Raw genomic sequence first — 17,804 nt, forward strand, 5'->3', positions numbered from 1 at the left:
AAATTTTGATTATTTTCCTATTATGGAAGTTATTGTATTTAATGCATAAAGTATCTGACTATTTTATGTGTTAGTTACAAAATAATTTTCTTATATTTTTGTTACTTTAAAGGTATCTTATATTTAATAATATAAGACATATCTTTATTGAACATAGACAAATCTAGACAATACTTGCGTTTATTCATAATAACTAAACCGTTTAGACTGGACGAAAAAGATTCGAACATACGTACTTATCCAATAAACATTTGGAATTCATTGTCTAGGCTAAAAAAGGTTTCGTTTATTACGAATAGTATTGATATGTCGATGAAGGCTAGCTTGCACTTACTTTCAACAAAGCATATGGCCGCTAGAATGCACGCAGAGAATAAAATCGTCATGGATATCACAAGAACGGTTATTTGGTGGGAGTGATCACAGCAGCAAGACTTTGGCTCTTTGCCGGGTCGTTGCTTTGTGAATCCATTCACCACTGTAAAGTGCGTAGAACTCGCTACCGATGTAGCATCCTGTCCATTCGCCGATCCCCTCTTAACGCCTGTCCAAAACGAATCCGCCTGGTCTCGTTCTTCTGGAATAGTTACGACGGCTGGGGAGCGATCCGTTTTGCATATATAGTTATTTAGCTTTGAATTATAGCATCCATATTCTTCTTGAATAGAATTCCCTTGCATCCGCGCTAAATATGCAGCGTTTAGCAGGAACGAGCCGGATGATACGCTCTGCAAATTATACATACCAGACTATGAAACATTTTGTTAGCAAGTAGTACACGCCAAACTGGGAAACACTGCCAATAATATTTTAAGGAGGTCAAATTCATTAACGTTTAAACCTATGTAATACGGATATTTTACACGTCATATTTTTTACATTGTATAAAGATACTTTGAACTATTTATTTTATAATCCAATAGTCAATCAAGTACAAAGCTTCGGAATATTATTAAACTCTTGTGTAGAACTGTGCTTAAAAGGTTGTATTTTGGTTTAAAAGATGGGCTGTGGTAATGATATGACTATATATGGAAGTAGTAATAGGTCTGTAAAGAGGGTTCAATAGGGAATGCATAAACAAATATTAAAATCGATTCGAAATTAATTATTTTCCAAAAAAACTGACAGACGGATAGAATTATATAAGTTCTTACTTTGTTACTCATGTATACAATTGTACGCTACATGTTCGCAAACACTGAATACATACACGATTTGTTGGCTCAACCAATACTTAAAAAAAACTAATATAATCTATAAGAATTTTAACACTATGTATCAACAAAATTTCATGTGTAATTAAAAGGTGCAATAAACTCGTCATTCACTACTCATATTCAAGTAATAAGAAAAAAAAAATCAAACAGGATTTAAAATCGGACATGGCAATATCAGTTCGTTTGTTGACCCTGTCATTAACAGAAACATCTAATTCTAGTTCAAGAATGCAAAAAAGTGTTTTTGTTAAGATAACCAAGTCGATCAAGGAACTAAAAAGCTTGACGGCGAGGCGGAGCTAAGTTTTTGTTGCACAAAAAAGATAAAATTACTTATAATGATGTTTGTAGCGATTTGTTTAAATAAACGACTGACATGTGTACTGTGATTGCTTGACGAGCCTTGGCTGGATGCAGAACCTCCGCGGGATCGTGAGTCGCTTATACTACTCCCAGTTGCACTGCTACCAGATAAGGATGGTCGCGGTATATGCCACTCATTTGTTGAGATCTGAAACAAATAGTCATCTTATTTAAGTATAAATTATTATTGGAGATTGCTTATATATAATAAATATTTTCCTCTATATTTTCTAAGGTTTAAGATCAGACTAGAATAAAAGGGCAGCAGGTATATAAATAGCAATGCATGAGGTGTGACCATGGTTGGCACGGTAGGTAAGTTGAGATATTTATTTTGTTGTTCATTTCTGTAGACTATCTTCTCTTCATCGGATATGTCGTCAATTAATTTACCTACTATACCCAGTAGTATAAAATTTATAGTTGAATTTAGTATCATGTACTAAGTTCTTTTGTCTTTTGTTCGCTTGGAGCTAATTGTAAACAAGTTTAAATGGATTTTATACCGGTTTTGGCAATAATTTGTCCGATTCTAAAAATGATTTATTGTAGTAATATAGATTCTGTTGATTTAAGTATTGATAGAGTGTCGTATGATTCATTAAGGTGTCCCCGTTACGTATTAGATAGATGCCGACATTGCGCATACATTGCGTTTCGGTATAAAGGATAAGGTCAATGTAATCATTGGCAGCTTAATTTCTAAAGAGTGGCAATGTATGAGAGGTGCCATGGGCGGCTTGGTATAATGTGTGATGTCCGTGCTGTTAGTTAATACTATTTTGTTCATTGTAAGTTATATAAAAATATAGTTATCCGTAGTTAATGATGTTTTCAAGGAGTCTACACTTTATAAAATACACCTATAAATGTAAACTATTGTTCTTTATGTGCTTTTGTACGTTCACTTTTAATATAGATATTAGGGCTATAATAAAAATGAATACAGGCGGGCTTATCTCTTAAAAGAATTTCTTCCAGTAAACTATTGTTACGTGTTATTTTCTTTTAAAATTAGCATACTGATATATAATGACATTCAATTCACATTTAAAACAATCACATTCATACTGTTTTACAACATTTTATATTTGTCTTATTATTATAAATTATATTATTCTATTCGATTACTTGTTGTCCTCTCAGATATAAATGCTGTTATTTACTTTGCAGGTTTTCTAGTATAAATTGTGAGTAAATATTCAAGTTCATCTGTATTTACATACAAAATTAGCTATCTCGTTTGACCATACTTAAGGTTAAATTGCGACATTGTTACATAGGATCATTGAATATATATACATTATACTGTTTGTGGTTTCGATCCGCTTCGGCCAGTAATTAGTAATAACAATATTCACAGTGTTCAAAGATGTCCTCATTAAAAGGTGCCCAAATTCTCATTTTGGTGTTCTTCTATTTAATACGTCCCTGCTTCCTTGTTTAACATTACTATTAAAATATATCTTTCTTTACTTTAATCTGATTGAGTCTGGTAAATTATTTGCCTAGATTGTACTAAATCTAAGGTGGCTCTAAATATAGTTATTAGTGATCGATACTTTGTAGTTATTAATATAGGCCGTTTACTTCTAGATTTGCAGTGGTGAAACGACAATACATCACATCTATGTCGTTCAATTGAATATATTTTTACATTTATGGAAAATACAACAATAATTTTCTTTTGCATTAAATGATCATTTGTTTTTCCTGTAAAGGATAATCCGCTTTGATTATATTATTACTTGGTGGTAAATCACCTTGTATGTATGTATGTAATGGTCTGAGGACTTGAATGAAATATAAATTGATTATTGCACCAAGTGTTCGGTCGATACTTTACGTTTTGTAATTTTTTTTTTCTCTATGAAATATAGCTATGATAAAAGAGGGAGAGAGAAATAGAATATTACCTAAAAGTATAACGAGGGCAAATAGTTTTCATTTGTCAAATAAAGTTACATTGATTTTGTCTGTGTGAAATTATTGATAATATTACATTTTCTATGTCAGCTTCAGACTAACTCTGTCAATGTCATATAATTTCATTCACTATATTTTATTGTATTTAATATATAAGGATACTAAAAATACTTCCAAAACACTTCATTAGCTACAGCATTTTTTGCTTGACAATAATTAATCTATCAGAACAATTTGTAGTCAATGCAACTACAATATCAATAACATTGCCAAACAATTATATATTGTCATTACTTTAATAGATTTATACAGCCAGAGAAAGGATTATTTTTTGTACCCGCTAAGTAGTACTTCGTTTGTCTGTATATATGCGCAATAAACAAAGCTATTGTTATTGATTTTCGCACAAAAACGACGTTGAATAATGTTTGTCATTGCGCAAGTGTAAAGTTGTATATATGCGGATATCATGCACTGTTCCCTATTGCTTCTTTACGGATTAGTGTCATGATACGATCAGACTTCTTTCATTTTGTTTAATATTTATATAACTATGTACAACTTATTACTGAATTTTCTGTTATTAGGAACAAAATGTCTATATGTGCATATCATATGTAACTGTGTTATTTATTAACAAAGACACGAGAAGGTTAAGTTTTTTTTACCGTTTTTTTTTTCTGTACTGATGTTCGATATAATATATTGTAGTACTGGATACATTAAATTTTTAATTGATTTGTAATTAATATGTAAAGTAATTTTTTGTTTTAAATTATTACATGTCAAATAATAATAGTCACAGAATTCTGAGGGGCCTTAAATTTTATAAGCATGAGAGTATATTATTTATTTATTGAACATATATTAAAAAATGTAATAAAAATACTAATATATGTCTTATATTTTATTTTTAATTTGATTCTGCGATTTAAGTTGGGAGCACCAGAGATTTGTTTCATCAATTACATTTTTAGGTCAAGTTTTGTTTGGAGTCCGATTGATTTTGTCAGATACGGTGTTCAAGGTTCGTGTTCTCTTTATTTGCGGTCTTGTTTCGCCGGCCTCTGACGCAATAGAACTTAGCTCTTGGCTTCATGGTCCTCTTTGTTATTTTGATAACATGATGGATAGACAGTTTAGGTTGTATCATAATGCATTTCTTTTATAGCTAATGCAAGGTCATGTCGGTTTGTTTAATTTTTTGTTCTCTTGCGAATGAAATGTTGTGTCCGTCAGATAAAATATAAATATACCTAATTGAGGTAAATTTAAATTATATTAATATTTATGTGGATTTTAGAAAAGATAAAGCCATATATATATATATATATATATATATATATATATATATATATATATATATATATATATATATATATATATATATATATATATATATATATATATATATATATATATATATATATATATATATATATGTGTATGTGTGTGTGTGTGTGTGAGTAAATTCTTTAAAATAGAGATGAATCTCATTTAAATATCCACGGAAATGGAATTATGAAAATTTTAAATATTTCTACTTCAAATTATTTAAAAGTTATATACACTATCCACTAGATAGAATACATTTTTGCACCTTGTGTGGGAACTGTCTGCAATGAAATTGTTTTTAAAAGTAGATCAGATAAATCTAGTGGGAATTCGGTCGAAATATTCGAGTTTTATTGTTGTAACGATGTAGAAATGACAGTTCACAGTATTGCCAATTATTTAGCAATCTGAAATTATCCGTTTTTGTACTTTGCGTGGTAAAAGTTATGTTTATAATGTTTTATTAATTCTACTATTATGGGGTAAACTCAAGGCTGTGGCTTGTGGGTGACGTAAGAGGCATCTAAGGGAGGGCGAGGGATGGACAGCAGCATCCCTTTTAAAACATGTCCAAAGTTCTTTGGACATGTTCGCTTGGCAGGCGGATTGGCAAACTGCGGTTGCCAATCCGCCTGCCAAGCGTAGCAGCTACTGCCGAAACCCCCCAAGGGGGAGACTTAAGTTCAGACATGGACAGTTAAAGGCTGATATGATAATGTTGAATAATAAGTATGTAGAATAATAAATTATTATTATCATACTACATAATTATTAGTCTTATATAGTGACGCACAATCATATTAAATTTTAGAACTAAAATTACATTGGGGATGATACTCTATTAAATTTTAGAATTAAAATTACATTGAGGATGATACTCTATTAAATTTTAGAACTAAAATTACATTGGGGATGATACTCTGTGTTTTAAAAACTATCCAACAATTAGATGAACATGTAAAAGGAAAATTTTTAGTTTGATTATTAAAACATTTGTTTCTTGCTATAAATATTAAAATAATATTCTTTAATTGAAATTCGTAATTTTGTAATTAATAAGGATGTATCAGTTTTAACGTTTAAAAACGGATTTTAATAATTTGTAACCAAAAATCCATAGTCATAAAAACTTTATTTAAAACTGATTACATATTTGACCCATCGGAAACAAAGACCAGAATCAATTTATTTATAACAAGATTTTTATATAAATGTTCTATCGACAGCTTATACTTAATCCGATAGATCTAAAATTTTAGGAATTGGTTCCTTTGATGACTTGACCATCTACTAAGAAAGTATATTTTGAAATTACAATGAGAACTACAGGTAATCGATTTATATATCTGGTTTTTGATAGTCACAGCATATAAATAACAAAAACAAAGAACTATCAGATTTAAATATAAAATTATTAATATTTTTAATTAATATATATGTGTGTGTGTGTGTGTGTGTGTGTGTGAGTAAATTCTTTAAAATAGAGATGAAAAAAATTTTAAGTTTTATTAATATTTTTAATTAATGTGAAAAAAATAGTTATTAATATTTTTTTCACACTGTGACGGTATTTTAGGTCTTCTTACATTATAAACAACATTATAGAACAATGTAATAAAATTTATCTCTATATTATTATTCATCTGTATATATTCATTTCGCATAAAGATCTTCTAAGGGCACGTGTTAACTACATGGCACGGATGTGTGCCCACATGATTCAGTATTTAATTGCTATTAGCACGTGGTCGGGTAACATGTTTGAAAATCACCTGTGAACCTAATAATAAAGTTAAAAACTATAATTTTATCATAAACTCCTTAAGGACGCAACTTCGATCATGTAATATCTTAAATTAATTAGTGAAAACAATAAGAATATTAGTAGTAATTATTCTTTTTATTATGTTAGACTAACCAATATAATTCTAGTCTCTCTATATGCTACCAACAAAATAGATATTTTGAATGAAATTCAATGATCTAAAACAAGCAGAACACAGTTGTTCTACGCGTCCATAAAGTCGTCCATCCATTGTATAATATTGTTATGAAGTCACGTAGTTTCAAACTATCCCATAACTAGCTCGATTAATTCTATTAAAATAAAGACTAGTTTTTATATTGGATTCAATAAAAAAATTATAATCTAATTACTTTATATTTTTTTTTATATATTAATTTATTGCTAGATTATCTTTGCATTATAGCTCACTAATTATTTTTTGCGAAAAATTAATGTACAGTTTGTCATAATTGTTTGTACAGTTAATCACAGTTTTATTATACGTAGTAGTAGGAAACAAACCTATTATTTACTACCCACATAGTAACGAGCACGTGCGTTAACACATGTGTTTACTTTGTTGAAATTAATAAAATAGTTATGCCTCATTCTTGATAATGTATTTGTGATAAGTGCAGTTTTACCTTCGAACAATGCGTCCATTGACACAGAAAATGAAAAAATAAATATAACAAAGTAAGTACGTACACAGTGATTCATTAAAATTATTTAAAATATATTCATTCATGTAAGAATATGGAGTTTAAATAAAAATTACTTAGAGGAATCTTGTTATCTTTGATGAGAAGAGTAACCTTTGTTTATGGTTACTGTCTTCATTTTATTTATATGGTGATATTTTTTTATGGGCCTATACCCATTCATGAGAGATAGCGTGGAAAGGTTAGTTATGGGCTCTCATCAGTTAAAATGCTCTTGGTTTATCGCTGCTTTTTGTATTCCCGAGACGATAGCATCCTCCAACAGAGTATACAATGCGCGTAGATTTCATATTTATTAAATGGTATGGCCTTGTGCCCTTTTGGGGCCATTCACTATTTCCACTTCTTCGGACCACAAGTGGCATGACTCTAGGAAGGTGGCACTCCTTAGGATTTATGTAACTAGTGTTTGAAGTAGAATAACGAATGCACCTATTAATAATTTATTCATATATAAACCAGAAATACGTGTCCCAAATTCATATTGGAGACAGAAATTAAGTGTAACGGCCAGTTATCGCCATAGGTAATAACAGGTGCATAGTTGTGAAACATGTACTGTTCAACGAGACGGTCTAGTTACGCAAGAGCGGTAATCTTTACGAATCAACAGTCAGTGCATGAACTGCGTGTCTATAACGGTTTATAATAATCACGGAACTCATTAGAGTGCACTCGTAAGCCCAAAATTATATGACACCATATCGGTCGTAAGTATTATGGGCTTCGTTGAAAAGATGAACAGAACCAATTTACATGTTACTTTAGTGTGAATGTAAATTATATAATGCCATATTAAAGGGATTAAGTAGGTTTTAAATAAACCTACTGTGTCTAATTAATAAGCAAGTTAATCTAATTTCCCTTTCATCTTTAAATCATTGGTACCATTGTTATACTCGTAACTATATCAAGTCTTTAAGCATCGCAAATCTTTCGAGGCGTCTCTAGTCAACTTTCATAATTTCAAACAATGCTTGCTACATATATACTATGATAATCAGTTAACAAGCAACTAGACTGTTCTCCTTTAGAAGAGAAAGCGAACATACCTCCAGTGCGGCTCTTCTTGGAATACTTTCGGCAGTGCAAATGTCACAATGGATAACGGATTACAGGCCACCATTTCAATACTTTTGATTTCACGTCTCTCATCAGCTCATTGGATTTCTTGTAACTCTATGTAAATGATTGCGATAACTATCGATTTCAAATAATTTATTAACAGAGACACTGTCAAATCGTTTGCATTGTGTGAATGAGAATAATTGTGCTTTTATTAAAGTGCAGAGGGTCAGTGTTATTTATTATTCGGCTATATCTGTCGTTTACATACTTGGAAATACAAGTGTGTTAGTTCTATGACCAGACATTTATGTAGATGAAGACTATTTATACCCCATATAATAATGTAATTTTTGTCTATCGTCCACAATTTTTTCTACATAACTATCATATATGAATTGAAATTCGAATTGAAATCCTATAGTCCAAACAAGTGTCTTTGAGCTTAGTTGCAATGTCTGTTCTAATCCATGTTAGTGGTTCTGATAATTTCTATTGAAGTTATTCCGACAGCAAAACGTGCTTTTGAACGTTCAATTATCATATTTTATACGCGATTGCATGAGGACGCCTCAACATAACTCATTGTTCACGCTGGTCACAAACACTAGTATGATGCTTATGTTCGTCCTTGAACTCGATTGGTTGTATTTATGAAGCTAACGGGAATTGTGTCAATGCAAATCGCTATGGAAACATGGAAGCTGTCCGACTACTTACTGACAATGAGAGAGCTGCTCGTCATAATGGTCTTGCATTCTATTTAAATAATTAACCTACCATAAATAAATAATTGCGCTTCAATTACCATATTCCTGTGACCGTGGCAGAATGGCGTATTTGTTTGCGTAAAACTATTTAATATTTTTATTTCTGCAGTTGCATACATCTCCCCTGACCTTAGATATTTGTGATTATCTATTTTATTTAAAAAACAATTGCAAGTGGAGGAGTTATATTTATGTGGAGATGTATATATATTTATTTAGTGTTTTGAAAACATTTTGCATTCAGAAATCTTACTGAGAACCAATTATACAATTCGAAACCATACATCCGAGTGCGTTTTCATTACCGTATGGAAGGAGTCCTATCAATTGTCGCCATCCGTTATTTTTAACTGATTTCTAAAGAAAAAGTTTCTCAATTTTCTTTTGTGTGTTTTTTTTACATCTTTGTCATCCTCATAACTCCGTCACTTGTGAACCGATTTGGATTTTTTTATTTGCAAAGTCTTTAAATCAAAATAGTTGTTTTTACCACAATTGAAGTCAGTTTTTTTTACACAATCTTAAATTCGTCATTATAGCCATTATATGTTAACTATCGTCTGTGTGATCCTGTACATTTTACAAGAAGCACCTCGAATTCTACTGCAATTTAATATTGTAATATGTCGTTAGGTATAAAAAAATAGATAATTTGGGATACTAATACTATACCTTCAGTTTAGCATTTCGAAAAGTTCGCTTAACTCAGATATCTTAAGGATATGTCTCAATTTCTGACGGCTATTATTTTTGCTTCTAATACTAATATTTTATAAAATTAAAAAATATTTAGATTTATTTTCGAGACTTAACGTGGTGCAGTTTCATATAAACAGCATCTAAGAAATGCATATATGTTAAAGACGAAGATGTTTAAAAGTAAACTTAAAAATATTAGGTAAACTTAACCAAATAGAGATAACATTTAATTAATTATATTCTAATTGATACTTATTTTATAATTAATAATAATAATATGGATAATGGTGTGTAAAAAGAATGTATATGTGTACATTATTACTTCATGTATGTTCTTATCGTAATAATCATCTCTTTTTTTATTTTGGTACATTAAAGATATTCCGGAATCTATTAGGTCAGATTTAATTAATGGTTGCGTCTTTCTTAAACAATTTAATCGTCGTTGGTCGTCGATTAACTTATAAATGTCTATGTTGGGAGTAGGATGTTTAGTAGAAAAAGTGACCCTGAAAGAAGTTACCCAGCCGGATTCTTCTCGTATTCATGTTGTGATGACATCATGTACTGACGTCTGCAAATTGCTGTTATGCCTTCATTATTACGTAGATCGATCGTGCCTTATTTTTTGTTTTCTGTAATTAAAGACAAAATACCGGCTTGTCGATTATATATTATGATATAATGCCACAGTATTTCAATAAATGCTGTATGATATTATATCATAATAATTTATGCTCATGACTTTGTATGAGCCTTCATGGAAAATTCGTTTTTATCTCATAGAAACAGATTTTTTTGTTTTGTGAAATTAAAGTAATTGTGTTGAAATATGAGGTAAAAGTAGAAAACATTCATTGTCGTCATTTATAGAGTTCTAGTTTTTACAAAACATCAATCTTTATTAATGTTCCTGCGAATTAAGATGAATGCATTTTATGTAATATGAAAAAAAAATGTGTAAATGTGACTAAAAATATTATAAAACTATCGATTCAGCCAGGTAGACAGAATTTTCAATAATAATATATTGCCTATGTCACTCACTGACAATGTAGCTTTCTATAGGTGAAAGATTTTTTAAAATAAATCTAGTAGTTTTGAGATTATGAAATAAAAACAAATAATCAATTATTTCCTGTTTATAAATTTGATGTAGAATTCTTTACATAAAGTTTATATATAATATATTTTATCTTCCGTAGCACAGTGGTATGCACGTTGTTTTGCGTAAATGAGGTAACAGGTTATTCCTGGTCGGGCCAATTTAGGAAACGAACTGACTTTTATCTTGATAATATTTAGGAGACTAATATCGGAGTGAATACAATGAATTAAAATTGTTAATATTAGTTTATAGTTGTGGAAGATATCGTGTAAAATATGCGCAACAAAATTCAGTTGAATTGAGAACGATTGTTGTTGTGAATCTTTTTAAAAGTCGGTTCTATAATTTTTATAGTAAATTATGAATGAATTACCACCCACTCAGTATTATTAGTAGTTTACATAGTGGAATTTAATATTTATATAAGTAAATTATTAATTTTACATATATACATTATTAATTTTATTTTATATAAAAACAGTGTAACCTTGGTGTTACAATATTTACGCAATTGTGTTGTCAAAATATGTAATAAGCATTTGCACGAGTACTTGCAAGCTTATCTTACGCTTACAGTAAAATAAAATACCACAATAATAGTATACCTATTTCGATTGTTGTTTTAATATAGATCGGCAATTTCGTCTGATTTATTATAGAGTCCAAACTTTTAACAAATTAGTAACTAAGCCCCTGTACAACATGAAATATGATTCAGAATTAGCAATGACTTGCGATGATTCATACTTTTGAACAGATACTGTTTATGATTCGGAATAGTTTCTTTATATTATATGACCAAACCCCTAATATTGTAATTATTTTGTGTATTTTTTAGTTCTAACTTTACTGTTACAAAAATTATTTAGGTGCTGCCTATTTTGGAAATATTGTATTTTTAACCCCGACGCAAAAAGAGGAGTACGGTCATCAGCTCGGGATTAAAATTTTTATGTTTATATTATTATAAACTGCTCTGTAGAATTGACTTGTCAAGAATGTCAAGTATAAGAATAAGCAGCTTGACTTACCTGTATTTTAGTAAAAAATGCTCTACTAAAATACACGAAAGTCAATTCGATTATTCTTACATTAACTTTTTGCCTGCTGCTTGCCTTGGTGGTACGCATGGATTTTAAAAATAGGAAAACAATAAAATAAACCATTATTAGACTGTGTACTAAAATAAATCTTAAGTCTTATTAAGGCACTCATATTAATTTTACTTAAATAGTTCTCATGTATCGACATTGTATTGTTACAATTTTATTATATTTTAATATTATAGTAAGATTAAAACTTAATTACAAAACTTTTAACAATAAAATTTTAAGGGTATTTACTTATTTATTCGATAATCTGTGATAGACTTACACAAATACAATATAATATTTAATTTGATTTCATCTCTCAATGCCTCTATAAACTTATCGCTTTATCTGTGTTTTTGGCCATATAACGAGCAAAAATTAAGTTTACTCGCCATCTACTCAAGCACACTATTTTCTCCATTCTTGATTATCGACTTAATCCTTGTTACATTTTTGTATTTCTTATATTGTAAATAATATCTAAAGGTATTTTTGCATATGAGTATACTAGTCTAACCTAAGTCGTGAACGTATTACCGGAATTCGTACAATAGCTCACTCATTACCTTGACAGCTTGGTGTCTTTTAAAATGGTACAGAACAAACCACTTCCTGGATATCATGTTAACTGAATGTCAAACAAACTCGTCCCGTGTTACGAGCAGTGTCAATTGGAAAAAGGACATTTATGTCATCTCATATAACAGCACTTATGCAGAAAAATGACAGATCGTTTATGATTATTGTCCAACACGTAGGTAGTCACAGTTATATCACAGATTAATCTCCTAAGATTCAGAAAGTAGTCTTATAACGCCACCGGTAAATGGTAATTTGCTGAAGATATCTATGTCAAATAAGTTTTATAAGATAACCTAAAAAAAAAACAGTAATATCCAAGTTTTATGTTGCCGAAAACGGTTTCTCTAACGCTACATGTAATATTAAAATGCGAATATATTTTGTCCTTGTTAAGTGTAAGACCGGTTCGTTTGACTTTCACAAAAATCTAAGTTATAATATGGAACATCCAATATTTTCTAATTAGTGGTCAGTGTGTTGTTAAAAATTAAGTTGTTAATATGAGATTTACATGAAACGACGTAGTATGAGTAAAATGTGTCACTATTCTGAAATCACTCAATAACTGAGTAATTGAAAAAGTTGAACGACAACCGAACGACCTTTATATGTCGCGTGTACATCATTCAGTGGCGCGAAAAAGATTTTGTTTACTAATTATTTCGTAATCCCAAACTTGCTAGCACGATGTCGTCATTTTATTTTAAATATTTGTGGAGGTGTAAAAATACCTACACTGCATACTATAGGAAAGGAAATCCCATGAGGCAATAGTGAGACAAAAAATAGAGTAGTTTACAACTGCCAGAAATGTATACAATAGTTAGGTCATGCCACCGTTCATTGATTACGAATGCTACACCTTTTTATACCATACTCTGGGTTAATTTCAATTACGTCACGCGTAAATTTTGTAATGTAGTTCCGTTTGATAATGAGAAATCCTTACATTGGCCGGTTTCTAGGATATAGCAGTTTGTTTAGAATTTATATCCGTCTTGAAACATTTTAATAAATAGTTATAATAAATGAATTAAACAAGTAACTTATACCTGTGCATACATAAACTATTACAATATTATAATACGTATGTAATATAAAAGAAAATAAATCTAAAAATCTTACTACAAATTTCATTCTAATATTTTTAAACATCCAAATATTTTTATAAACATTCGCATTCAATAGAAGGATAATAAAATACATCACGTCTACGACTATAATTCCAGATTGGGCAATTTGAAGCATTTTTTATACCTAGAGTTGCCATGGTGACCGTAACATTTGGTTTGACCATATTTTGTCAAATGTATTCTAATCCAGTGTCTCGGTTTAATGAGATTTATCATTTTGCTACTATTGAAATTTTGTTCTACATTACACAATGTTTTCATGACGGCCGAATGCAACTTGCAATCTCAGTACGAGGTTTGTCCGGAAAGTACGTATAAAAGTTTTTTAAAAATTTTATTTTACAATTATTCAGGTAAATCAATTTTATCCCCTTCAAAGTACTCCCCCTGTGACATAATGCACTTGTGCCAACGCCGTTTCCACTGTGAGAAGGCTCCTTGAAAGTCCTCTGGTTGTAGGTTTCTCAGCTGCCCCGTCGTAGCTTTTTTTATCTCATTTATGTCCCCCAAATGCCGCCCCCGAAGTACCAATTTGGTTTTTGGGAACAAGAAGAATTCACACGGGGCCAAATCCGGCGAATAGGGGGGGTGTTCGGTCACCGTAATGGAATTTTTACTCAAAAACTCACGGACAACAAGAGAGGTGTGGGCAGGGGCATTGTCGTGGTGAAGAATCCAACGCCCCTCTCGCGCCAATTCTGGACGAACTCGTGCCACACGAGCTTTGAGGCGTCTGAGCACATCGACGTAGAATTTTCCATCAACTGTCTGGCCTGGAGGGACGAATTCTTGATGGACAATCCCCCGAACATCGAAAAAAACAATCAACATTGTCTTGACATTTGAGCGGGATTTTCTTGATTTTTTTGTTCGTGGTTCCCCGGATGTCTTCCACTCTTTGCTTTCACGGCCATTCTTGCCGAGTTTCGAGAGAAACTTGATTACGACGCGCTGCTCTTCAACGGAAGCGGGCTCCATGCCGACGGGGTTTCGTTAAGAGGTAACTTCACAGATGGCGTGACAAGCCAGTTCGCACCGCACGGCGGTCAGACCAGAACTGAAGCATTGTTAGGGACATAAGGAAGGGGTCCTGCGCTTACCTGGCCTCCCCACTCCTCTTTCTCGCATTCCAGAACACTTTTATACGAACTTTCCGGACAGACCTCGTATATGAGTCAGGGCAATAGCTGAACAGACCTTTTTAAATTTACACTAATATTGCTGTTTTTCTTAATATTATCGTTAACCTATATTACCTGGACAATATATATTTGTAAATTTTACGAAATATTTAAAAACCTAATATACACTCAGGGACAGAAACTAATGCGATCTATTGTGTTGACTGTCGACTGACCTACTCATACGCTAAACGCTTATGACACTCGCTAGACCAATATGACGTTTAGTTCGTCAGATGACGTAACTGGTAATATTCACTCATCTAAAACGTTAGGGATTCTCTTTAATCGAATATTACATGTATTAAAGATATTACAAGAGTAATAAGCATACAGCTCGTGTGGTGATAAACGGTTATCTTTATCATGAAAAATACAATCCTAAAACGACTTTGGTCAACACTGGTAGGGAGAACTTGCTACAGTACTTTTTATGGTTTTCTAATATAGATAGCGATTCAGATTGTTATAATTTTCCTGCTTACCGTGCACATCAAATTTACTAAATCTTTTTCTTAATGTTAGTACAGAAATATAGATATACTTGATAACATTCACGGTATTCAATATTTTATTAGTTATTGAGCAAACTGAATGAACATAAACTACTGTTGTAGTAGAAAGTTTTGAAATTTTCATTAATTTGTCACTTGCTCCGATAGTAATTATATCTTTTTATTTATAATTTTTTGTTAAATATATGATTTATAATAAAATCTGTGCGGTGTGGTACATCGCATAATCAAGAAAGAAGTATACCATAAGTAACAGTATATGTTTCTTATGTTATCTTATAACAATTTTTTTGGTATTTATATATTTACGAAATACCAATTTCATATCTACTCTATATACACAATATAGAGATTTTGACTACATTTTTATATGTCACAATTATAAAAGCAGGCTTTGAAAACCAAATGTTACATGTAAATCGATCGATCGACTTACGTAGATTTGAATAAAATAATATTTTAAATACAATTATTATTAGCAACTGTCCAAAAATAACATCCATTTGATTTTAACATAAAGCATTTGTGAGAAATATGATTATATCATGTTTTTTTTCTTTTTTGCTTGAAACAAACAAGGCTGTATTGTCGAAAAAAAAAACATGCATTCGTTCCAAATTTCTTAATTTCTTCATATTTAAATTATGTAATATTTCGATTTAAAATTTGGCTTAACTGGTTTTATCAAAGGGTTTTTAATGTATTTTCTATAACCACTGCATACATGAATTCTTATTTACAATAGATATACTGTGTACACACAATTTTATTATAATTGTTAAATGAATATTTAAAATAGTATGTAAACTGATAACTGAAAAATTGGCAGAACGTGACATGTCTTGTCTTTATTTTCTTGCATTCAGTTTTCGGACTGAAGTTACAAACTTTAAAGGCCAAATCTATCCAAACGTCCTTCTTTGTACTCGTATTCTTTTCTAGCCTCGATAGTTTCAACTCTACCTTGATGAGGCAGAAAGGGGTGATATTAACGCAGATATCTTTAATATAATAGTAGATCAGATGCTTAAATAGATAACGTCACAAAAGAAAGAATTGCATTTTAAATATATATTTGCTCTACAATATATAAAAAACTATAGATGTGACGGTTCAGGTTAAACTTTAGTACCTACACAATTATTCCTGTAAATATTTATCTGATATATTTAGGTTATTTGCACATTAAAAATAATCGGTAATCGATCTAAAATTAATATAGTTATTACGAAATGAATTCGGTGATTATTTACAGAATCCGTCACCTCCTTTCGCCGTTTTTGTTTGAATGAATGCACCGCGGCCGGACTGACTGGATGCGCGGCTAAGTCCGGGTGTTGTGAAATGTGAAGGCCGTGCGTCGAGGGCAACTTTAGTTGTCAGTCCCTGTGCCATTTAGCTTGAGCCTAATAGTAGTTGTTTGTACTCGCCCTGACCGGTGCAAACACTGGTCTTGCTTTCGAATTGAGTGCACAATATATCCTATTTTTAAACGACTAAAAAAGAAGGAGGTTCTTAATTCGGTTTTTTTTTTGTATGTTGCGTTATAATTCCATTAGTTCTAAATCGATTTGGAAAATTATTCTTTTATTTTCTTAAAAAATATACTTACAGCTTGATCACATGGAAATTTTATCAAAATCGGTCCAGGACCGAAGTTTTTAGATCAAAACTGCTTTTGTCACAATTGAAATCTGATTTTTTAATAGTTACAATCTTTTATTATCAATTTGTAGTTTCAAGTAATTTAAATATATACAGGTTGAACTCCTAATGTAACAGGATGGCATCTAAATAATTAGCGAGTGCTTTATCAGTGTTTATCATGGGGGGTATCATGGGCGAAACAGTATACTCTGTTATGTCCATGGTACTGCTCATGTCTATAGGCGACGGTTAACACTTTTTATCAGGTGGGCCGTCAGCTTGTTTGCCATTCTAAGTTATATTAAAAAAAATCCAAGCATTTTGCTTAAAAAACATGCGACGAAAAATAACATTATAGCAGCTGATTCGCCTTGTTTCGACTCAATTTTTTTTTTGTATTTTTCTATCCATACTGTCTTGGGAAAAATCTTCAGATTCATTAGTACAACATTTCTCGAATTCACGTGTATAAGTGATCACGTAGGTACTTCTATAAATTTTAACAACAAAACAACCCTTCCGTATGCTTAACCTTCTAACTTGTCTATAATATGACTGCATAGTCAATTCACAACTTACACAATCATCATGTAAATATTCATATGATTATTTATATCCTCAAAAAGGCCAGATTTATTTTAGTAAGTACAGTGCATAAGTT

The 17,804-nt window shown here is 31.0% G+C and overlaps 2 protein-coding genes across 3 annotated transcripts in view; one reads left to right on the plus strand and one right to left on the minus strand.

The window, feature by feature from the left end:
* The window catches only part of LOC113511597 (nuclear migration protein nudC), a 49,271-nt gene that overhangs the window by 9,602 nt on the left and 21,865 nt on the right, over nt 1-17,804 (plus strand). The gene's annotated exons all lie outside the window — the stretch shown is intronic.
* Nucleotides 1-17,804, minus strand: part of LOC113511598 (uncharacterized) — a 30,199-nt gene that overhangs the window by 2,262 nt on the left and 10,133 nt on the right. For both annotated transcript variants that reach the window (XM_031913745.2, XM_052895653.1), the window contains exons 3-4: nt 1,597-1,731; nt 335-728 (exon numbers count right to left, since the gene is read on the minus strand). In XM_031913745.2, coding sequence (XP_031769605.1) covers nt 335-728; nt 1,597-1,731 — 529 coding nt within the window. The remainder of the gene's footprint in view (nt 1-334; nt 729-1,596; nt 1,732-17,804) is intronic.

The sequence above is a fragment of the Galleria mellonella genome, unplaced genomic scaffold, assembly GCF_026898425.1.
Source record: "Galleria mellonella isolate WM207_F2 unplaced genomic scaffold, CSIRO_AGI_GalMel_v1 utg117, whole genome shotgun sequence".
NCBI lineage: Eukaryota > Metazoa > Arthropoda > Insecta > Lepidoptera > Pyralidae > Galleria > Galleria mellonella.